Below are 22,465 nucleotides of genomic sequence, written 5' to 3' on the forward strand. Positions count from 1 at the left end.
AATAATGAGTGAGACAGAAAGCATAATGGAAAAGTGTGGTTGTTTTCTGTCACTGTAGAATACTAGAGAGAATGAAAAGATGACCTCATAGATGTAGTCAAACAGCTCCAGAATAGTAAGGAGACTGGCTCCAATGAAAAGACCCATCTGACCGCCAATATCACCTGGGAAGAACGGACAAGGACAAGATTATCAAAGATAATAAACTTTCCCAAAAGATACACATTTCCAACAAAGTATCCTTAAAAAGAAAATGAATTGGTTTTTTTTTTTTTTAATCAGTGAAATACCTAAAAGTCCTGCTACTTCATAGGCTTTCTTCTGTTCGATCGTCTCATAGTTTAGAGCCTCAAAGAAGATGTCCAGAACCAGGATATTATCACTGTTACAGAAAAATACCATATTCAACATCTAAACAGCAAACAGTTTACGTAATCTTCTGATAGAGAACATCTTTACTTAGTTGCACTAAATATGTGTATTGGAAATGGAACTGGAGGGTGAAAGATTCAAGGGCCAAAGCCCCAATCAAATTTCTTTGCCATTACATTTCTTACTATGTACTCCATACTCGCTGTAAAGTTTTTATCTGGTGTTTGAAACATTAGACTCACGCTATGTACTGCTCTGATTTGTTGTATTTCTTGGCCAGATACTTGGCAGAGGCCTTGCTGGGGATCTTGACGAAGGACAGCTCCTTGCTGTATCTGGTCATGTTGCACGGCGTCTCACACACACAAAAATCATTGTCTTTCTCCACCAGGAAGTCTGGGAGCAAAGAGTAATACTGCAGCATTAACACTTCTTCTCTTTTTAGTCCATGTAAGTGATGTAGAAACGAAAATATAGTTGCTATGGTCTAAGAAACAGCAGTCTGGATCTATTGCTTACCAAGAGCTGGATCAGCACACTCTTTGTACAGCTCAGGGGTGCAGTATGGGGCATCTCCTGTATATAAAGAGTTGTTAATCAATGGATCTAAGTTGAACTTGAAAACTTAAATAGCCCAGACTAGGTAAATGGCTGGGTGGTAGAGTTCACTTACCAGGCATGTGCACCATGCGGCAGTTACAGTTCTCCACCAGGTAGCGCGTCTCACAGTCGATACGGCAGGCCGTGATGCTGTACGTTTCAAAGAATTCTGAGTCCATCCATGTCACCTTACAGTCCCCCCAGGGTGGGGGCAAATATATCAGCTGGAATAGACACACATGACAACTGTTACACATACAGTATGAGCTACAGTATAACTACAAATGAATAGGTGTACTACAACAGTTACACAGGTTGTGCTTACAGTAGCATTTGTACATGTATTACTATTTTGTTTAAATAAAGTTGTGCAAATAAATATAATGTCCCGACCCGTTGTTCCTGGCAGGAGACAAAGGTCTGGAACCCAGGTGCCACTCCGAAGCCCAGCTGGTCGATGAAGGGTGGCTCCTCCTGATTGTGGATCTGAACTTTGATCCCAGCTTCAAATGAGGTCTCATCTGTGGAGAGGGGAACAGTGGCAGGGATCACTGCACCATCCATGCATATGGCTTATTTAACTAATGAACCCACTGGCTCCAGCAGACAGATAGAGAGGTCTGTTGGATAGAGCAACACACATGTGAGCTGTATTTAGTATTTTAGTATTTTATTAGGATCCATATTAGATGTTGCGAAGGCAGCCACTACTCTTCCTGGGGTTCAAATAGGAACAAAACAACACATCACAACAAAACAATAGTCTACATCAGGGATCATCAACTAGATTTAACTGTGGGCCAATTGATTCTGGAGCGGATGGTCGGGGGCCCGGAAATCATTTATAGACTGCAAATTGATCACAAGAAGCCCAAACAGATATAATGCTTGACTAAAACATAATCATTTCAAACCTTGCTTACATTTGTATATGATCACGTGTCTCACTATTATGCATGGGAATAATTGGGAACAGATTTCTTAAATTAAAATCCCTTGGAGCTGATTTCCTGGGTTTTTTGAAGTCTTTTATGTCCAACACTGAAATTTCCACACAATAAAAAAATGTTTATTTTTATTTTGCTCAGATAACTTGGGGGGGCCAAATAAAACCACTCCGTGTCAAATTAAAATCCAGTTGGGGAACCCTGGTCTAAATCATTACAAATTTACGTTTTTTTTATTTTTTTTATTTTTGACATTACTACAATATTCCAATGAGTGGGTGTGTGTAGTATGAGTACCAGAGTGTGTGTGTGTGTGTGTTTGTGTGAGTGTGCGTGAATGTGCATGCGTGAGTGTGTGTCTCTTCACAGTCGTGAGGTGTTGTTTTATCTGTGTTTTAAATCTGATTTTACTGCTAGCTTGGGTTACCTGATGTGGAAAAGAGTTCCATGTAGTCTTTGCTCTATGTAGTACTGTGCGTCACAGGCCTTAGGGACTGTGAAGAGGCCCCTGGCGGCATGTCTTGTGGGATATGTATGGGTTTCTGAGCTGTGAGTTAGGTGTTTGAACAGACATTTCAGTGCTTTCAACACGTCAATACCTCTCACAAAGACAAGTAGTGATGAAGTCAATCTCTCTACTTTGAGCCAGGAGAGATTGATGCGCATGTTCTTGATATTAGCCCTCCGTGTACATTTAAGGGCCAGTCTTTCTGTGTCAACTGTAATTTTCCTAAGTCCTTCTTTGCAGCACTTGACCATATAACTTGGCAGTAATCTAGGTGTGATTAAAACTAGGGCCTGTAGGACTTGTTTGTTTGACTGTGATGTCAAGAAAGCAGAGCAGCGCTTTATCATGGACAGACCTCACCCCATCTTAGCAACCGTTGGATCAATATGTTTTGACCATGTCAGTGTACAATCCAGGGTTACACCAAGCAGTTTAGTCTCCACAACTTGCTAATTTTCCACATTATTCATTACAAGATTTAGATTAGGTTCAGGGTTTAGTGATTGATTTGTCTCAAATACAATGTTTTAAGGTTTTTAAATATTTTGGACTAGCTTATTGCTAGCCACCCATTCTAAAACTGAATGCAGATCTTTGTTAAGGTTTGCAGTGATCTCACTTGCTGTGGTAGCTGACGTGTATAATGTTGAGTCATCAGCATACATAGACACACAGGCTTTACTTAATGCTAGTGGTAGGTCATTAGTAAAAATAGAAATGGCCAAGGCAGCTGCTTTGAGGTATACCACACTCTACCTGGTTTACGTTAGAGAGGCTTCGATTAAAGAAAACACTCTGTGTTGTGTTTGATAGGTAACTCTCAATCCACGATATTGCAGAGGATGTAAAGCCATAACACATACGTTTTTTCAGCAGCAGATTATGACCGCTGTGTAATGAACACACACAAGCACCCACACTTACACACACACACGCACATACACACACACACACACACACACACTTTTGTCCTCACCTGTCTCTCCCCACACAGGGAGGTACTCATCTTGCTGAATGTCCAGCATGAGCTCCAGACCGTTCCCCATCCCTCCCTTGGTAGTTATGAGAGGGGTGCGGCCCTCGCCTCCTGCGTTGAACGTGTAACACTTCCCATAGCGAGTGAACACCTGAGGAGAAAGATGAGAAATATGAAAGGGATGAGATAGCAAGACGAGATGTCCTGGAACCGTCCCTCACAATAGCAGAGCCATATTCATCCAGATGTACGGCTCTGCTCAATAGTTTCTATAAATCCAGTTTTGTTCCTTACTGTAACTTGCCACTGGGGGTCAGTGTTAGTCTACATTAGACACCACAGTACCAGGGGTGATGAGGGTATTCCCCCGGGTTTGGGGTTACCTATTCATCTGATCTATGGATTTCACATAACTGGGCAGGGGTGCATCCATGGGTGGGCTTGGGAAGACATAGACCCACCAACTGGGGAGCAAGGCCCAGCCAATCAAAATTAGTTTTCCCAGACAAAACGGCTTTATTACAGACAGAAATACTCCTCAGCACCCCCCTCCCCCCTCCCACCCCTCAGTCGACCCCGCAGGTGAAGAAGCCGGATGTGGAGGTCCTGGGCTAGCATGGTTACATGTGGTCTGTGGTTTTGAGGCCGGTTGGACGCACTGCCATGTTCTCTAAAACAACTTTGGAGGCAGCTTATGGTAGAGAAATGAACATCAAATTCTCTGGCAACAGTACTGGCGAACATTCCTGCAGTCAGCATGCCAATTCCACGCTCTCTCAAAATTTGAGACATCTGTGACATTGTGTTGTGTGACAAAACTGCACATTTTAAAGTGGCCTTTTATTGTCCCCAGCACAAGGTGCACCTGTGTAATGATCATGCTGTCAGCTTCTTCATATACCACACCTGTCAGGTGGATGGATTATCTTGGCAAAGGAGAAATGCTCACTAACAGGGATGTAAACACATTTTGAGAGAAATACGTTTGGTGCATAATGGGACATTTCTGTGATTTTCTATTTCAGCTCATGAAACACGGGACCAACACTTTACATGTTGCGTTAAAATTTTTGTTCAGTGTATAAACAACAGCATGGAACTATGCTCATGTCTACTGTAAGTCATAAGTAATTTGTATTTATGACACTGTCTGTATCAACTATAAAGTAACTTGTGCTGTGCTGAAGCTGGGAGCGGGCCATTGCTCAGCGTATGCAGCAACATGACACATCTGTGAATAGAGAGAGGGCTGACAAACACAATGATTGTTGACTGAGTTTGGACAGTGCTGTTAGACAGCTCAGCCTTGCCATCTATCATCACACACACCCACGTTTGTTCTACTATCCTTGTGGGGACCAAACAATTGATTCCCATTCAAAATTCTATTTTCCCTAACCCCTAATCGTGAACCTAAACCGAACTCCTTACCCTAAACCTAATTGTAACTCTAATCCTCCCCACTTGTCAGATCTTTCCTTGTTTTACTATCCTTGTGAGGAATTCTGGTCCACATGATAGTAAAACCAAACACGCACGCACGCACGCATGCACACGCACGCACACACACACACACACACACACACACACACACTGGCTGATAATTACAGGATCAATGTTCAGCTTTCTCTGTCGTGAGGGACTGCTACACAGCTATAGGCTTGTAGAGTGACTGGAAATCACTGTGGGGTAAATTCATACCTGATGTTCTCAGACACACTGAATGGAGTATGTGAGTATTCTGGAGGATGTTTTTGTCATCATTGCCTAGTAGACAAGAAAATAGGTTTCTAATCTCAACCAATGTTAGAGTAAAAAGACTGTCCTACCTCAAACTCTACTTCCATATTTTCTATGCCTTCTGTAACATGCTTCTACTCTGCTTCAACCCTGCATCAACTCTGCTTCTACCCATCCACCCATCTCTTACTCACACATTTCCCTACTTCCTTTACACATCATCAACACTACCCCACTCCTTCCTCCTTCATGCTACCCCCCCTCCCTCCCTTCATCCACTCCACTGAACTTTGACTGGCATCGTTATAGACTTGTGTCTACTCTGCAGAGTCTAATGGCATATGGGGAAGTTACTTAACCATATGTTAGTTCTATGTTAGCCTTTACATCTAACCTCAATGAGTGCATGTTCTTTCTGAACACATGAATGAATGACTGTGTAAGGTCAGAGTGCCAGATGCTCTTTATGAATAAATGAATCAATGAATGAGTGTGTGATGTCAGCTAGTGCCTGTTCCTTATGAATACATTAATGAATGAACATGTCTTTTCTGAAGTTTGGAATTTGATTTTTATGTATTACAATGTAATGCATGTTCCCGAAGGAATGACTGAATTTGTGTGTGGCGTGCAGTCTGTGTCTTTGTGCACGTTGCTATCTAAGCCACATTACAGTTGGCCTACATGATCTGACAGTGACTCATAATACACGGTTGACTCTATAAGATGACAGGCTACACTGACAGTTGAACACCAAAAGAAGAAAAGTGAAGGAAAGTTCCAGTTCCTTTGTGAATATGTAAATGTTTTAGGCCACTAGTTTTTCTCTTTCCTTTTACATTCTGCTGCCTTTGTTGGCAATTCATTAAAATGACTACTTTACAGAGAAATCAATCCTCTTTACCCGCCCTAAAGATCTTAACGAGTTTGCAGTCTATAATCTTTGGAGTGCCCTGTAGTCAATCAGTGTCTATCATTCAAAGTGTGTTTCCCGCCATAGAAAAGCACTTAGCACTCTCCTGTAGTTAATGATATACATCAATGTGCATTTCCTTCGTTACAGGCGATGCAGACTGTAGAACAAGTCCTAAATCACGAATCCACATACTCTCCTGGCTGTGGGACGAGACCTGATACACCCCAGCTGTTAAAGGATGCCTCTGCAGGGGGAAATGAATCCATTAGCACTCTATTGTTTTATGAGGGAACGTTTCAGAGACTTAGAACAGTCTCTGTAAAGTGCAAACACTTGCTCAGCTATTATGCTGCTCTATTAAACAGCCGAAGCGCCGGCAAAGAGATTGCGATTTAAATGGTAGTAGCAGCCATGTGTCAGGCAGCAGTGACCGGTCGGCGGTCAGCAAGCATAATCTTTTTTCCAGAGAGTGCTAATGTTGTCATTTGCTTGTTGATGCAGCAGGCGTTCTAAGTAATCTGGAAAATCTGGAACAACTCCCAAGACAGCCAATTTTATAGATAAACGGACTTTGTTGAACTTTAGTTAAGATATAATGAAAACTTAAAAACACAGGCCACAGGCAGGAGAGTTAACAGATTTATGCATTGTTAATTGTGCTCATTAAAGGAGTATGCCAATTCAAATGCATTAATGCCGTAGTTCAGATCAGTCTTGCCAACCTGAGACCTGTCTCTCCTGTTCTGGGTTCCATCTGTCTTTCCTGCCCAAACTGAAGGGCAAACCAAGAACAGTAAAACAGGGACGCTCTCGACTGTTGAGTGCTGACTGACTTCTGTGAGGGAAAGAGATTGCAGCTCAAAGGCTCTTGTTGATGCAAATGTCAGAATACAGGCAGTACACTGTCCTGTTATCGACTGTGTGTGTTTGGACAACAGCTGCTGACTCACCAAACTAATGGGTAATACGGAAGGTCTTCCCATGCAGGACATCAAATACCAAGGCTAGGGGATATAATGAGTGTGTGTATGTGTGTGTGTGTGTCTCAAGTGTGTGTGTGTCAAGCTGAGTGTGTTAATGATGGCTGAAAAGCATAGAGGCTCAATAGTTACTTGTCAAATGTTGTCACAAAAACAAAAACTGTCGGGAACAAGTGAACTGAAGTGAACCACAGGCCTCCACAGGGAAGATGGCAATATAAAAGCCTGCCACACAGTAAGTGTTCCCCTTAATTTGTGTTCCGGCAGTAAAAAGAGAGATCCATAAACTGTCACCAGCAAGTCACACATCATCTTGATTCTACAAAAAAATATGTGGACATGGTGTAGAGCTAAAATGTGGACATGGCGAATAGCTAAAATGTTTTCCTCCAAATGAATACCTTTTTACAGTACAGCCTGCTTTTTAAAGTGGTGTATAAAGATGTCAACAACCTACTGTGTTTTTCATGTTGTCATGTTCTGACCATAGGTCTTGTGTGTTTTCCTTGGTTTAGTGTTGGTCAGGACGTGAGCTGGGTGGGCATTCTATGTTGTGTGTCTAGTTTGTCTGTTTCTGTGTTTGGCCTGATATGGTTCTCAATCAGAGGCAGGTGTAAAATAATGTTTAGTTTAACACACGTCTGCTGTCACAGCTAGCGTAATATATCTGGTAATGAATGGATCATCCCATACCAGCCACTTCCAATGGCTTTCCTGTCAGATAGTACCTTGAGCCAGACAGGCCTGCAAGAGTTGTCTAATGACCAGTTCATGGATAAAGGGACAGCAGGACCTCAGACATAATTGACAACAAAGGAGAAAGAGAATAAATAGAGCAGGAGCTGTTGACTTGTATTTTTCCACTTTAGATGATTTGCAGGGGAGATCCTGCACTACATGCCTTGATGTTCTGCAATTCAGTTAAATCCTCAAATTAATTTAGGCTGTCAGAATAACTTGACTCATTGCTACAATCATTAGCTTTGTGGTAGGCAGCGCCATTGTTTGCATTATATCCTTGTGATGGATCCTCTTTTCAGCTTTCCATCACAAACCCACATTCTTTCATACGCAAGCCTGCCCACTAGGCAGATGTCGATTTCATTGAAGTGATGATTGATTGATTCAACCAGTGTGTGCCCAGTGGATGGGTTTTGAAAATTCTAATTAATCTCCCACACAATGAGTGTTTCTTTCCTTTAATTGCTCCTTTATTTCCATCCTCCATCCCTCCCCTCTCCTCACCGTCTCCTCTGAGCTGTGATGTGATATTCCCAGTGGACTCCTTTCCATCTTCTCCCTCCTTCTGCTAAGTTTGATTAATATTTGAAAGGCAGACAGAGACGCTCTACTCCTCTCCACCACTCTCCTCCCACTCCCAGACACTGCCACAACTCTCAGTATCTATCACCTTCAGAGGCGATAGCATCATAGCATGGGATGAGAGACATAGAGGCAGAGAGAGAGAGAGACAGGGAGAAGGGGGTGGGGAGAGGTGAGAGAGAGTTAAGGAAGCATATTATATGAAGGAGGGGGAGTATTTTTCCACTTAAGACGTATAAAGCCTGTTACTAGGAGGGAAAAAGACACCACTTTTGGTTGAGTTAACCTCAGAGGGCATTGCAGATATTGCAGAGAGTGAATTTGTGTCAAAGGTTCAGCCATTCTTTTTTAAATGTATCAAACCACTATACGGATTAGGATATGACCAAAATATATGCATGATGTTAGCTGGGGTCAGGATACTTTTTGCATCGACATACAGGTAACATCCAAAATAAAAGAAACCCCAACATAAAGTGTGTTAATAGGGCGTTGGGCCACCTCCACCAGAACAACTTCAATGCACCTTGGCATAGATTCTACAACTGTCTGGAAGTCTATTGGAAGGATGTGACACCATTCTTCCATGAGAAATTCTATATTGTGGTGTTTTGTTGATGGTGGTGGAAAACGCTGTCTCAGGCACCATGCCAGAATCTCCCATAAATGTTCAATTGGGTTCTGGTGCCTGAGATGGCCATTGTATACGGTTTACATGCTCATCAAACTATTAAGTGACCACTCGTGCCCTGTGGATGGGCGCATAGGCATGGTAACCAAAATAATGGCCTGCACAGCATTTGTATACATGACCCTAAGCATGATGGGATGTTAATTACTTAATTAACTCAGAAACCACACCTGCTTTCAATATACTTTATTTCCCTCATTTACTTGAGTGTTTCTATTATTTTAGCAGTTACATGTATATTTGTAGATGCATTATGTTTGTGATAGATATTTGAAGAGTAATTGCAAGAATTGTTTCAAAAACAATGAACAATAGAGCAGTTAGATTGGCTATTCGTTGATAAATCAACTATAGTGTATTCACCCTCTAGTACTCAGGCAATAAAACAACACAGCATAAAGAGAAACGTAAAACTGCATGGGGGTCTCAACAACACAAGTCCAATAAAATGGTGAGTAACACTGTTGGGTAGAATCTTCTGTACGGTATGTCTCTGGGAGAGACTATAACTGGCAACTTGAAGCCTACCTTGTCTTCTATGGTTGGAGGAAAACTGGCCAAAGTGCCATGACATGCTAAGTAAAAATACATCTTTCAACACTGGGAAAAAGCAGGTGAGAAAAAAATAGTAAAATGATCCCTGTTACCCCCACCCCCTGCTGGTTTATTCTTAGATGGATTAGAAAATATCTCCATATTTAAACACGAGCATACTAAAACCCTGTTAAAAACGGGCTATTTTTCAGCCAATTGTATTAGTCCTCCCCTGGTGAATGTCGGGCATGTGGATTTCAACACTAGATAAAGAATGTGTTTGGATTGCAGGAAAACTCTCTGTCAGATACATACAATTTTCTCTAAAATCTCCAAGGCAGCAGTAAAGCCATGATTCCCCCCAGAGTGAGCCCAAATGAGGCTTGAGTAAGGTGGAAAACAGTAAGGGGACTGGGCTATTCCCTGTCTGTCTGCCTTAGTTTATAAACTACAATTTCCCACCAATCTGTTGTATTTGCAGTGAATAATGGTATTTACTTTAGATAGCAAGATACAAAATAGATTTGAACTGATAAAGATACATAATAGCATTCCATTTCTGTTTTATACGCTTTATTAGTGGATACAATCGAATAAGATCTCACCAACTGTGAAGCAAAGCAGATACAGTTGAAGTTGGAAGTTTACATACACTTAGGTTGAAGTCATTAAAACTCGTTTTTCAACCACTCCACAAATTTCTTGTTAACAAACTATAGTTTTAGCAAGTCGGTTAGGACATCTACTTGGTGCATGACACAAGTAATTTTTCCAACAATTGTTCACAGACAGATTATTTAATTTATAATTCACTATATCACAATTCCAGTTAACATACACTAAATTGACTGTGCCTTTAAACAGCTTGGAAAATTCCAGAAAATTATGCCATTGCCTATCAGAAGCTTCTAAAGCCAATTGAGTCAATTGAGTCAATTGGAGGTGTACTTGTGGATGTATTTCAAGGCCTACCTTCAAACGCAGTGCCTTTGCTTGACATCATGGGAAAATCCAAAGAAATCAACCAAGAACTCAGAAAACAAAACTGTTGACCTCCACAAGTCTGGTTCATCATTGGGAGCAATTTCCAAATGCCTGAAGGTACCACGTTCATCTGTACAAGCAATAGTACGCAAATATAAATACACCTCCAATTGACTCAAATGATGTCAATAAACGTACAGATGAACGTAAAACAGGTACAAAAACACCATGGGACCACGCAGCCGCCATATAGCTCAGGAAGGAGACGCGTTCTGTCTCCTAGAGATGAACATACTTTGGTGAGAAAAGTGCAAATTAATCCCAGAACAACAGCAAAGGACCTTGTGAAGATGCTGGAGGAAACAGGTACAAAAGTATGTATATCAACAGTAAAACAAGGCCTATATCGACATAACCTGAAAGGCTGCTCAGCAAGGAAGATGCCACTGCTCCAAAACCACCATAAAAAAGCCTACGGTATGATTTTTGGAGAAATGTCCTCTGGTCTGATGAAACACAAATATAACTGTTTGGCCATGTCGTGTCTTAGGCTATGCCGGATTAAGTGATATGACATGCAATTCTATAAAATCCTTTCTCTGTAATTAATATTACCTGATTGAGCTAATCATGTAAATGTAATTAACTAGAAAGTCGGGGCACCACAAAATAATATTTATAGAGCAGTTATCTTCCGAATAAACTCTTAAAGACCTAGCAATATTTTACATCAATAGCAGTCAATATCAATCGTCACCTTATTTCAGTGTTATCTGAATGTTGTAAATTCTTGGTTATCTTCATGAACCCTGGCTAACAAGTTGAATCAGCAATTCAAAATTGGGTTTAATTATTTATTTACTAAATACCTAACTAATCACACAGAATTACATATACACAGAATGAACCATACATTGATTACAAATTATGTCATAAAGGAAAACATCCCTAGCGGATGGAACAGATATGACAGCTGGTTACCCAAAGAAAAGGGGGTTGGGTTTGAGTGAAAGAGCGGGAAGACTGAAGAACAAAGGTAGAAGCCATGTCTCTATCGGGCTGAAGGCAGCTACTCTATCGCAAATACAGAATCTTATGCATTCTAAATGACCGCCCATTTGGAAAAGGAAAATGCAATAAATATTTACTCTAAGCTGCGCTTCGGTAGGTTGGTTGTAGATGCTGTTCGTGTTGGCCAACAGAGATCTTCCTGTCCTTGGAAGAATGTCTCTGGTGGTAAATTGGATACGTTGCAGTAACGTCATTGTGTGGTAGAAGGGATACTCTGTCTGTTCTTTCCTAGCCCACGTTTGCAGCTGCTGTTGCTAACCCAACAGCTAGGAGGTATCACTTCTGTAGCGAATAAGAGTTCAAAGTTCATACCATTTACAACCAAAGCTCACGCTGAGGTTGGCTTCGTTCTGTAGTTATTATCTGAACCCTTCTGACATCGGATCGTCATCCTAATGTACCCGGAACAGGAAGTTATATTGTCGGCAATGTTTTATATAGGAAGGGAGAGGAGGGTGTGTTTCATAGTTTATAACCAAAGCCTCCTCACGTGGGCGGGCAACTGAGTCGGGCCTAATTCACTCGTGAAAACCCAATTCTCACATTTTAGAAGCTAAAATCACATTTCATCCCCTCACAAATAATTTCATATTCAAACATTTAAATTGCACAACAATTCCATGTGAATCTGATGACTATAATGTGTAGACTTTCCACTGTACCGTTTATGTCATCCTATCATTGATGAGAATGTCTCAGATGACAACCGAACTGACATCATATTCATTAACCTCTTGCTCCTACTGAGACGCTTGCGTCCCATTTAGAGCTCTGGAAATGCAAATGCGCTACGCTAAATGCTAATAGTATTAGTTAAAACTCAAACGTTCATTAAAATACACATGCAGGGTATTGAATTAAAGCTACACTCGTTGTGAATCCAGGCAACAAGTCAGATTTTTGTAAACAAAATAATTAGCATATTCGGCGCTACACAAACCGCACAATAAAATAGAAAACATTCATTACCTTTGACCATCTTCTTTGTTGGCACTATTGGGTCATAATCACTATTGGGTCTTTTTTTCGATTAAATCGGTCCATATATAGCCTAGATATCGTTATATGTAGACTGTGTGATAAACGAAAAAAAACAGCGTTTCATAACGTAACGTCATTTTTTAAAATTCAAAAAGTCGACGATAAACTTTCACAAAACACTTCGAAATACTTTTGTAATGCAACTTTAGGTATTAGTACACGTTAATAAGCGATAAAATTCATCAGGAAGGCGATGTAAAATCCTTAGCTGTCGTCAGGAAAAAAATGTCAGGAGAGAGCTAGACTAAAATAGCTGGGCGGAGACTGGAGGGAAGTGGTTCCCTTGATTCGGTTCAACCAAGAATCAAAGCTGAATCAAATGACAAGACTCTAGACAACGTGTGGAAGCTGTAGGCGTTGAAACCTCGGTCTTATGTAATTCGGTTCACTTTGAACAATTGCTGGAAGTGGCGCAAGGATATTTATTTCCATTTTCTGTGATCAGGTTTTCCTGCGCTTTTCGATGAAACTGCCGTTCTGGTAAAGCCACAGCAGTGATTTAACCAGTTTTATAAACGTCTGAGTGTTTTCTATCCACACATACTAATCATATGCATATACTATATTCCTGGCATGAGTAGCAGGGCGCTGAAATGTTGCGCAATTTTTAACAGAATGTTCGGAAAAAGTAGAGGGTAGGAGGAAGAGGTTAAGTACCAATGCATATGTTCAACTGATTGGATTACCAAAACATGATTCATTTCCCCCCACCTTCTGATGTTCCCAGAATCTCTATGTTAACCAAGGGATTTGCAATAGTCATATCAGTAGGGTAGAGAGAGGAAAAAAGGGAGGGGAGCATTTATGACTGTCATAAACCTACCCCCAGGCCAGCATCATGACAGCCATAATGACCATTGTTATGTTTGGAGGAAAAAGGGGGAGGCTTGCAAGCCAAAGAACACCATCCCAACCGGGAAGCACAGGGGTGGCAGCATCATGTTGTGGGGGTGCTTTGCTGCAGGAGGGACTGGTGCACTTTACAAAATAGATGGCATCATGAGGGAGGAATAGTATGTGGATATATTGAAGCAACATCTCAAGACATCAGTTAAAGCTTGGTTGCAAATGGGTCTTCCAAATGGACAATGACCACAAGCATACTTCCAAAGTTGTGGCAAAATGGCTTAAGGACAACAAAGTCAAGGTATTAGAGTGGCCATCACAAAGCACTGACCTCAATCCTATAGAAAATGCGTGTGCAGAACTGAAAAAAGTGTGCGAGCAAGGAGGCCTACAAACCTGACTCAGCTACACCAGCTCTGTCAGGAGGAATGGGCCAAAATTCACCCAACTTATTGAAGGAAGCTTGTGGAAGGCTACCCGTAACGTTTGACCCAAGTTAAGTTGAGTTAAACCATTTAAAGGCAATGCTACCAAATACTAATTGAGTGTATGTAAACTTCTGACCCACTGGGAATGTGATGAAATAAATAAAAGCTGAAATAAATCATTCTCTCTACTATTATTCTGACATTTCACAGCCTTAAAATAAAGTGGTGATCCTAACTGACCAAAGACAGGGAATGTTTCCTAGGATTAAATGTCAGGAATTGTGAAAAACTGAGTTTAAATGTATTTGGCTAAGGTGTATGTAAACTTCCGACTTCAACTGTACAGTATATCTGGTAATTTCATCCAATTAAAGTGAATAGTCTACCTATGTACAGACAGTCACAGCTATTCCTCAATGGCAGCTTTTATGTTTCCTGCTGTGCTGCCCCAGCTTTCCTCCAGTGACACCCTTCGCCTTGTTGATATAGTCAATCATAAATACATGCACAGCACAAGCTGACTTCCAACCCCAACCTGTCAGTTTCGTTCATATTTTTTCATCGCCTACGAATCAGCTGACTGGTTCTGCCATGCACCTACAATAGCGACGCTCACCATGCTGGGAGAGCTCTGCCGGGCACAGAGGCCATCGCAGCAGATAGCTGTTAACTCCAGAGTGCTATGTCCCCTCCTCATACACAGCTGAGTAAACATCAATGGATAAACAGCCTGAGGAGAAGTAAATAGGCCTCTACAGTATGCAGGGTTTCTAGGAGAGAATTGCTATGGGTCTCTATCTGCAGGGTTAATCTGTGAGCTTGACTGAATCAAGTGGATGTATGGGATCCTGTTTTACGCCCTGCCTCTAAGAACCGCTGCCATGAGAAGATTCATTCAAAGGTTTATTGAGTCCGCTTTTTTTTGTGAGGTGGAGTCGAGCCACGGTAGTGTTAAAAGTTTATTTAGTTGTCTCTCTAGAGGAGCTGTCAATCATGATCGTGTGTGTTTTTGCCATAGTATTACTGCTCAGTCAGTAGCTAGTGTTCTAGAACATTCTGTCCTCCAAACACACATCCATCATTGCTTTGGAGCACTTTATCGTGAGTAGGTACTCCGGTGTTTTAAAATAATCAGAACGAGACACACACACAGACCAAAATTGTGTGGAGAGCAGTTTGTTGTGTTTCAGAGCTGGCTGATTGGCTGTCTAGCTGGTACCCTGCTGAGAAGGAGTCAAGGGGTTAATTGGTTAATGCACACTGCACAGTTCCTAGAATGTATTTTAGGATAATGGTGTGTGTGTGTGTGTGTGTGTGTGTGTGTGTGTGTGTGTGTGTGTGTGCTTGCGCATATGTGTGAGTTGGGAGGGTTCAGTAAAGAAGAGAAGAAGAGACCATTAATTTAAAAAAGCAATTTACTTACAGTACCACTCAAAAGTTCGGACACACCTACTAATTCCAGAGTTTTTCTTTATATTTGACTATTTACTACATTGCAGAATAACAGTGCAGACAGCAAAACAATGAAATAGCACATATGGAATCATGTTGTAACCAAAATATATATAATACTATTTTATATTTGAGATTATTCAAAGTAGCCACCTTGCCTTGATGACAGCATTGCACACGCTTGGCATTCTCTCAACCAGCTTCATGAGGTAGTCACCTGGAATGCATTTCAATTAACAGGTGTGCCTTTTTAAAAGTTCATTTGTGGAATTTCTTTCCTTGTTAATGCATTTGAGCCAACCAGTTGTGTTGTGACAAAGTAGGGGTGGTATACAAAAGATAGCCCTATTTGGTAAAAGACCAAGTCCATATTATTGCAAGAACAGCTCAAATAAGCAAAGAAAAATGACAGTCCATCATTACTTTAAGACATGAAGGTCGGTACTTTGCTCAGTTCATCTTTCACTTGATCCTGACTAGTCTCTCAGTCCCTGCTGCTGATTAAAAAAATCCCACAGCATGATGCTGCCACTAACATGCTTCACCGTAAGGATAGTGCCAGGTTTCCTCCAGATGTAATGCTTGGCATTCAGGCCAAAGAGTTCAATATGGGTTTCATCAGACCAGAGAATCTTGTTTCTCATGGTCTGAGTGTCCTTTAGGTGCCTTTCGGCAAACTCCAAGTGGGCTGTCATATGCCTTTTAATGAGGAGTGGCTTCCATCTGGCCACTCTACCATAAAAGTCTGATTGGTGGAATGCTGCAGAGATGGTGGTCCTTCTGGAAGGTTCTCCCATCTCCACAGAGGAACTCTGGAGCTCTGTCAGAGTGACCATCTGGTTCTTGGTCACCTCCCTGACCAAGGCCGTTCTCCCCCGATTGCTCAGTTTGGCCGGGTAGCCAGCTCTGGGAAGAGTCTTGGTGGATCCAAACTTCTTACATTTAAGAATGATGGAGGCCACTGTGTTCTTGGGGACCTTCAATGCTGCAGACGTTTTTTGATACACTTCCCCAGATCTGTGCCTCGACACAATCCTGTCTCAGAGCTCTACGGACAATTCCTTTGACCTCATGGCTCTGAGATGCACTGTCACCTGTGGGACCTCATTTAGACAGGTGTGTGCCTTTCCAAATCATGTCCAATCAATTGAATTTACCACAGGTGGACTCCAATCAAGTTGTGGAAACATCTCAAGGATGATCAATGCAAACAGGATGCACCTGAGCTCAATTTCGAGTCTCATAGCAAAGGATCTGAATACTTATGTACATAAGGTATTTCTGTTGTTTAAAAAAAATACATTTGCAAACACTTTCACTTTGTCATTATGGGGTATTGTGTGAAAATTGATGAGAAAAAAAATATTTGATACATTATAGAATAAGGCTGTAACGTAACAAAATGTGGAAAAGGTCAAGGGGTCTGAATACTTTCTGAACACACTGTATATCCACAGAAACATGCTCACAGCTGCTGCTGACACAGTTGCATACAGTATGGATCTTTAGATTGTCACACATTTTCACACTTGGCACACGCAAACACTAATACACAGATGACAGATGACGTGGACCCCAAGAAGAGTTGCTGAGCCTTCTGCAAAAGCTAATGGGGATCCAAATAAACAAAACATACACTTACGTACAAAGAAAATATTGTACAGAGGCTCACCAACATATAATGTATATGAATGTAATACTGTGCACATGCATGCACGTGCACCTACACACACACACCCGCACACACACACCCGGTGGGGTCTGCTATACAACAGTGTAAACAATGCGAGTAGATGTACACAGACCTGCCCTCTGACACTCCCTGCAATGAAGCTTCATGGCAGTCTGGCCAAAAGCACTGTGTAGTGAGCTGTTTGGTTGCTGGGACAAGAGGAAAAGCAAGTGGAAGAAGCTTCCATTCCCTCTGTCACAAGGGGATTGATGGATGATTTAAGATGAAATCATCAACCCTGTTATGGGCAACCCTGTTATGGTCAACCCTGTTACAGTCAAACCTGTTACGGTCAACCCTATTACGGTCAATCCTGTTACTTTATTTGGCACTTAATAGGCACTTACTATATATTTTTATTTATTTAACCTCTTGAGATGGGAAAACATGCTTTGTATTAAGTTGAACATGTGCACTTTATGGCAGAATGAAATAATTTGGTGAAATCAAAAGTTTGTTCTGATCAAGTTACACTTCTCAAAAGGCACTGAATAGGTGGAATGACCCAGTTAAGGGAACTTCAAAGACAGGTACAGAGCCACTGCAGGAGTGGATAAATCCTGTTTGAGATGTGCTTCCCTACTGCCCCACTCTCCACTCCTCATCTTCAATTCCCATCTGTGGGCCTAGGTATATATTTTTAATTGAACCTTTATTTAACTAGGCAAGTCAGATAGGAACAGATTCTTATTTACAATGACGGCCTACACCGGCCAAACCCGGACGAAGCCGGGCCAATTGTGCGCTGCCCAATCATGACTTGTTGTGATACAGTCTGGATTTGAACCAGGGTGTCTGTAGTGACACCTCTAGCACTGAGATGCAGTGCCTTAGACCACAGTGCCACTCATAGAGCCCTGTACCATCAAGACAAAGGGCAATAACAAGACAAAGTTTGGCTGAGGGATAAGAAGAGTAGATTTTCATCAGTCAACATGGAAACTAAGATTAAATCAGTGAGTTCCTCTTAATGTAACACCTATCATTTTGGTACTCTAAAATGTATTCATTTATCATTGGTGGAACTTGTGTTGCATTTGGTACACAGGCAGCTTCCCACCGAGCAAACCTCCTCCCTGAGTGTGACAAATGTCACACTCTGCTGAGAAAAATCTGCTGAGGTTCCAGATTTCCCAGGCTGTCACGTGGTGTTCCTGAGCACATAAGAGATTAATATGTTTCCCAGATAGCGCACATAAGCAACTTTGACTCCCCAACAAGCGGCGTTCACGCCATCACTTTCTGCTGAATCGCAGAGCGACAGGAAGCTCGGAGTTCAAGCTGGGAGGCGAGATAACCCTTAACGCCTGGCCGGTCACAGGGAACCAACAGGAGGTGTGAGTGAGAACATCACAAAGGATTCAACACACTTGAGGTGCTCAACTCACCAGACAGGAGTAGCTGCATCATACAGCAATTTCAAACAATATCTAGACATTGGCCAACTATGATACAAATGTATATACATTTATGAGGCCATTTAGCCTACCAGACGAGCTAAATGCCTTCTAAGCTCGCTTCGGGGCATGCAACACTGAACCATGAATGAGAGCATCCAGATGACTGTGTGATCTCGCTCTCCATAGCCGATGTGAGTAAGACCTTTAAACAGGTTAACATTCACAAGGCTGCGTGGTCAGATGGATTACCGGGACGCGTACTCAGAGCATGCGCTGATCTCCCTGACCCAGTCTGTAGTACCTATATGTTTCAAGCAGACCTCCATAGTCCCTGTGCCCAAGAATGTGACCTGTCTAAATGACCATCTGGTCATGGCTCACATCAACACCATCATCCCAGACACCCTGGACTCATTCCAATTCTTATACCGCACCAACAGATCCACAAATGACGCAGTCGCTATTGCACTCCACACTGCCCTTTCCCACCTGGATAAGAGGAAAACGTATGTGAGCATGTTGTTAATTGACTACAGCTCAGCGCTCAACACCATAGTGCCCTCCAAGCTCATCACTAAGCTCAGGACCCTGTGACTGAACACCTTCCTCTGCAACTGGATCCTGGACTTCCTGACGGGCCACTCCCAGTTGGTGAGGTAGGCAACAACACACCTGCCTCGCTGACACTCAACACTGGGGCCCCTCAGGGGTGCGTGCTTAGTGCCCCCTGTACTCCCTGTTCACACACGACTGTGTGTCCGCGCATGACTCCAATACCATCATTTAGTTTACTGACGACACAACGGTGGTAGGCCTGATCATTGATAATGATGAGACATGTTGTGGCAGAATCAGAATTCTTCAGGTAACATTGATAAATAAGATGTTTTATCAATTTTCATAAGTATGCTTATGTGGGAAAGTTACTTGGGGCCCAGAGAGGGGAGAGGTCAGGTTTGTCTTATCTGTGAATGTGTCTGTAGCTATTCCTAAACCATGTGAAGGGATGGTGTGATTAATGGGGAACCAGTTTGTAGGCTCCACAATGTCTGTGTGCCAGTCACTCCTCTCCTTAAGCTCGTCTAGGAGGGGTTGTATTTTTGATGGGAGTATCTAGAATTGACAACTGATATATGCCATTGGATGAGGTAATGTTTTGGTACTATGTTGTACCAAGAACGAGAAGTAGAACCTCGTCTAAGAGGGCAAACTGAACGATAATTTATAGCTAATGCTGTCTGGCTATAGGATACTCCCCTTTCAAGTAAATCTTCCTTTGTGTAATGTTCCTAAGATCTGTTATTCGTCACGTGAGTTTTGATGGGTGTGTCTTGGCTATAAATGATACTAAGAACTGTTTTGTAAGCAGAGAATTAATTTATAGACACTGAATTGATCTGAAAGTCACAGGGCTATGGTGAAGCTCATATATAATTAAAGATGGGACTTTATAATATACTCTGACCTGTGTGTGGTTTGCTCTCTCATTATTTGGTAATACAGGACATTTCCACGACAGACAGCCTATAGGGAGGAGGTCAGTGTCCTGGCAAGTGTGGTGCCAGGACAATAACCTTTTCCCTCAATGTCAGCAAGACAAAGAAGCTGATCGTAGACTACAGGAAACGGAGGGCCAAGCACGCTCTCATCCACATCGACGGGGCTGTAGTGGGACGGGTTGAGAGCTTCAAGTTCCTCGGTGTCCACATCACTAAGGAATTAACATAGTCCACACACACCAACATGGTCGTGAAGAAGGCACGACAACGACTCTTCTCCCTCAGGATCCTGAAAAGATTTCACATGGGCCGTCAGATCCTAACAATTGAGAGCATCTTGACTGGCTGCATCACCGCTTGGTATGGCAACTGCTTGGCATCTGACTGCAAAGCGCTACAGAGGGTAATGTGTACGGCCCAGTACATCACTGGGAGCGAGCTTCCTGCCAACCAGGACCTCTATACCAGCCGGTGTCAGAAGAAGGCCCTAAAAATTGTCAAAGATTCCAGTCACCCAAGTCATAGACTGTTCTCTCTGCTACCGCACAGCAAGCGATACCGATGTACCAAGTCTTGAAGCAACAGTACCCTTAACATATTCTACCCCCAAACCATAAGACTGCTAAATAGTTAACCAAATACGTAGCTACTCGGTCTGCATTAACCCTCCTTTGCACTAACTCTTCTGACTCATGTCATATGCTGCTGCTACTGCTTATTATCTATCCTACTGTCTTGTCACTTCACCTCTACCTATATGTACATATCTACCTCAATTACCTCGTACCCTCGTACAGCTCATTAAAAACATGGAATGAACCCTTTAAATGTTGTGTTAATATTTTTGTTCAGTATACATACCTACCGCAATTACCTTGTACCCCTGCACACCGACTCTGTACTGGTACCCAGTGTATATAGCCAAGTTATTGTTACTCAATGTGTATTTATTCCTTTTACTATTATCTTTCTATTATTTTTCTATTTGTTTCTCTGCATTGTTGGGAAGGGCCCGTAAGTAAGCATTTCACTGTTAGTCTACACCTGTTGTTTATGAAGCATCTGACAAATACAATGTGATTTGATTCCCACTAAAAAAATATTTTTGAAAGTTTGACAATCAGTTTGAGCAGACTTGAGCTCTTAAGAATAAGATGTGAATGTATGGAAATGGCCTAAATTATTGTTGAGAGGTTTTTAGACACAAGCACACAGTGACCTTACATAAAATACATTGATTGTGAATCTCTTTAGTGCACAAGGCTTCAGTTTAAACAGAGACAGCTTAAATAGATTAAAGTATTGTTTTCTTTGTTTCTGTGTGTGTGTGTGTGTGTGTGTGTGTGTGTGTGTGTGTGTGTGTGTGTGTGTGTGTGTGTGTGTGTGTGTGTGTGTGTTTGGTTAGGGGGATGGTGTTTGGCTCTGAGTGGTCCAGGCAGTCCAGTGAAATGAATGCTCAGAGCTGAAGCCCCAGGCTCCTTGCTGCGATCTGCCAGAGAGAAACAGACAGCAGGGGATGACGATCCCCACAGGGGTCTTAACACACACAGACCCACATGCTTGGATGCGCGCAAACACACACAAAGACACAAAAAGACACACACACAAATATGCACTCAAAAACATACTCACTCACCCTCCCAACTGCTGTGATAGTTGGTAGACGGCCAAGGGTTCAGGGTAAAAAATAAATGAGGACAGTTTATGCGACACACAACTTTGACAAAAAGGTTATGATGGGTTGTGGCTCTGAGTTTCAAAACTGCCACCATGTGAAAGTCACACTAATAGGGTGGGCAGTGTGGACAGTCTCTCTTCGTTGGAATATGCACTGAGAGTACAAAACATTAGGAACACCTTCCTAATATGAGTTTGCATCCCCTTTTGCACTCAGAACATATTCAATTTGGACTCTACAAGATGTCGAAAGCATTCCACAGGGATGCTGGCCCATGTTGACTCCAAGTTGTGCAAAAGGGGATGCAGTTGTGGCAAGTTGGCTGGCTGTCCTTTGGGTGGTGACGATTCTTGATACGCACAGGAAACTGTTGAGCGTGAAAAACCCAGCAGCGTTGCAGTTCTTGACACTCAAACCAGTGCTACACCATACGATGGATAAAGGCACTTAAATCTTTTGTCTTGCCCATTCACCCTCAAGCATTTCGCTACACCTGCAATAACATCTGCTAAATATGTGTATGTGACCGATACATTTTTTATTTATTTGATCCTTGTCTCAATTGTCTCAAGGCTTAAAAATCCTTCTTTAACCTGTGTCCGTCCTCCCCTTCATCTACACTGATTGAAGTGGATTTAACAAGTGACATCAATAGGGGATCATAGCTTTCACCTGGATTCACCCGGTCAGTCCTTATCATGGAAAGAGGATGTTTTGTCCACTCAGTGAATAATATGACCATGGTTT

At 42.1% G+C, this 22,465-nt stretch overlaps 1 protein-coding gene across 2 annotated transcripts in view; it reads right to left on the reverse strand.

Moving 5' to 3' along the window:
- LOC115102146 (acid-sensing ion channel 1-like) overlaps positions 1-22,465 on the reverse strand; it is an 86,358-nt gene that overhangs the window by 6,936 nt on the left and 56,957 nt on the right. For both annotated transcript variants that reach the window (XM_065005338.1, XM_029621765.2), the window contains exons 3-9: positions 3,404-3,554; positions 1,366-1,493; positions 1,046-1,196; positions 892-948; positions 615-768; positions 291-382; positions 85-164 (exon numbers count right to left, since the gene is read on the reverse strand). In XM_065005338.1, the coding sequence (XP_064861410.1) occupies positions 85-164; positions 291-382; positions 615-768; positions 892-948; positions 1,046-1,196; positions 1,366-1,493; positions 3,404-3,554 (813 nt within the window). The remainder of the gene's footprint in view (positions 1-84; positions 165-290; positions 383-614; positions 769-891; positions 949-1,045; positions 1,197-1,365; positions 1,494-3,403; positions 3,555-22,465) is intronic.

The sequence above is a fragment of the Oncorhynchus nerka genome, linkage group LG20, assembly GCF_034236695.1.
Source record: "Oncorhynchus nerka isolate Pitt River linkage group LG20, Oner_Uvic_2.0, whole genome shotgun sequence".
In the NCBI taxonomy this organism is placed as follows: Eukaryota; Metazoa; Chordata; class Actinopteri; order Salmoniformes; family Salmonidae; genus Oncorhynchus; species Oncorhynchus nerka.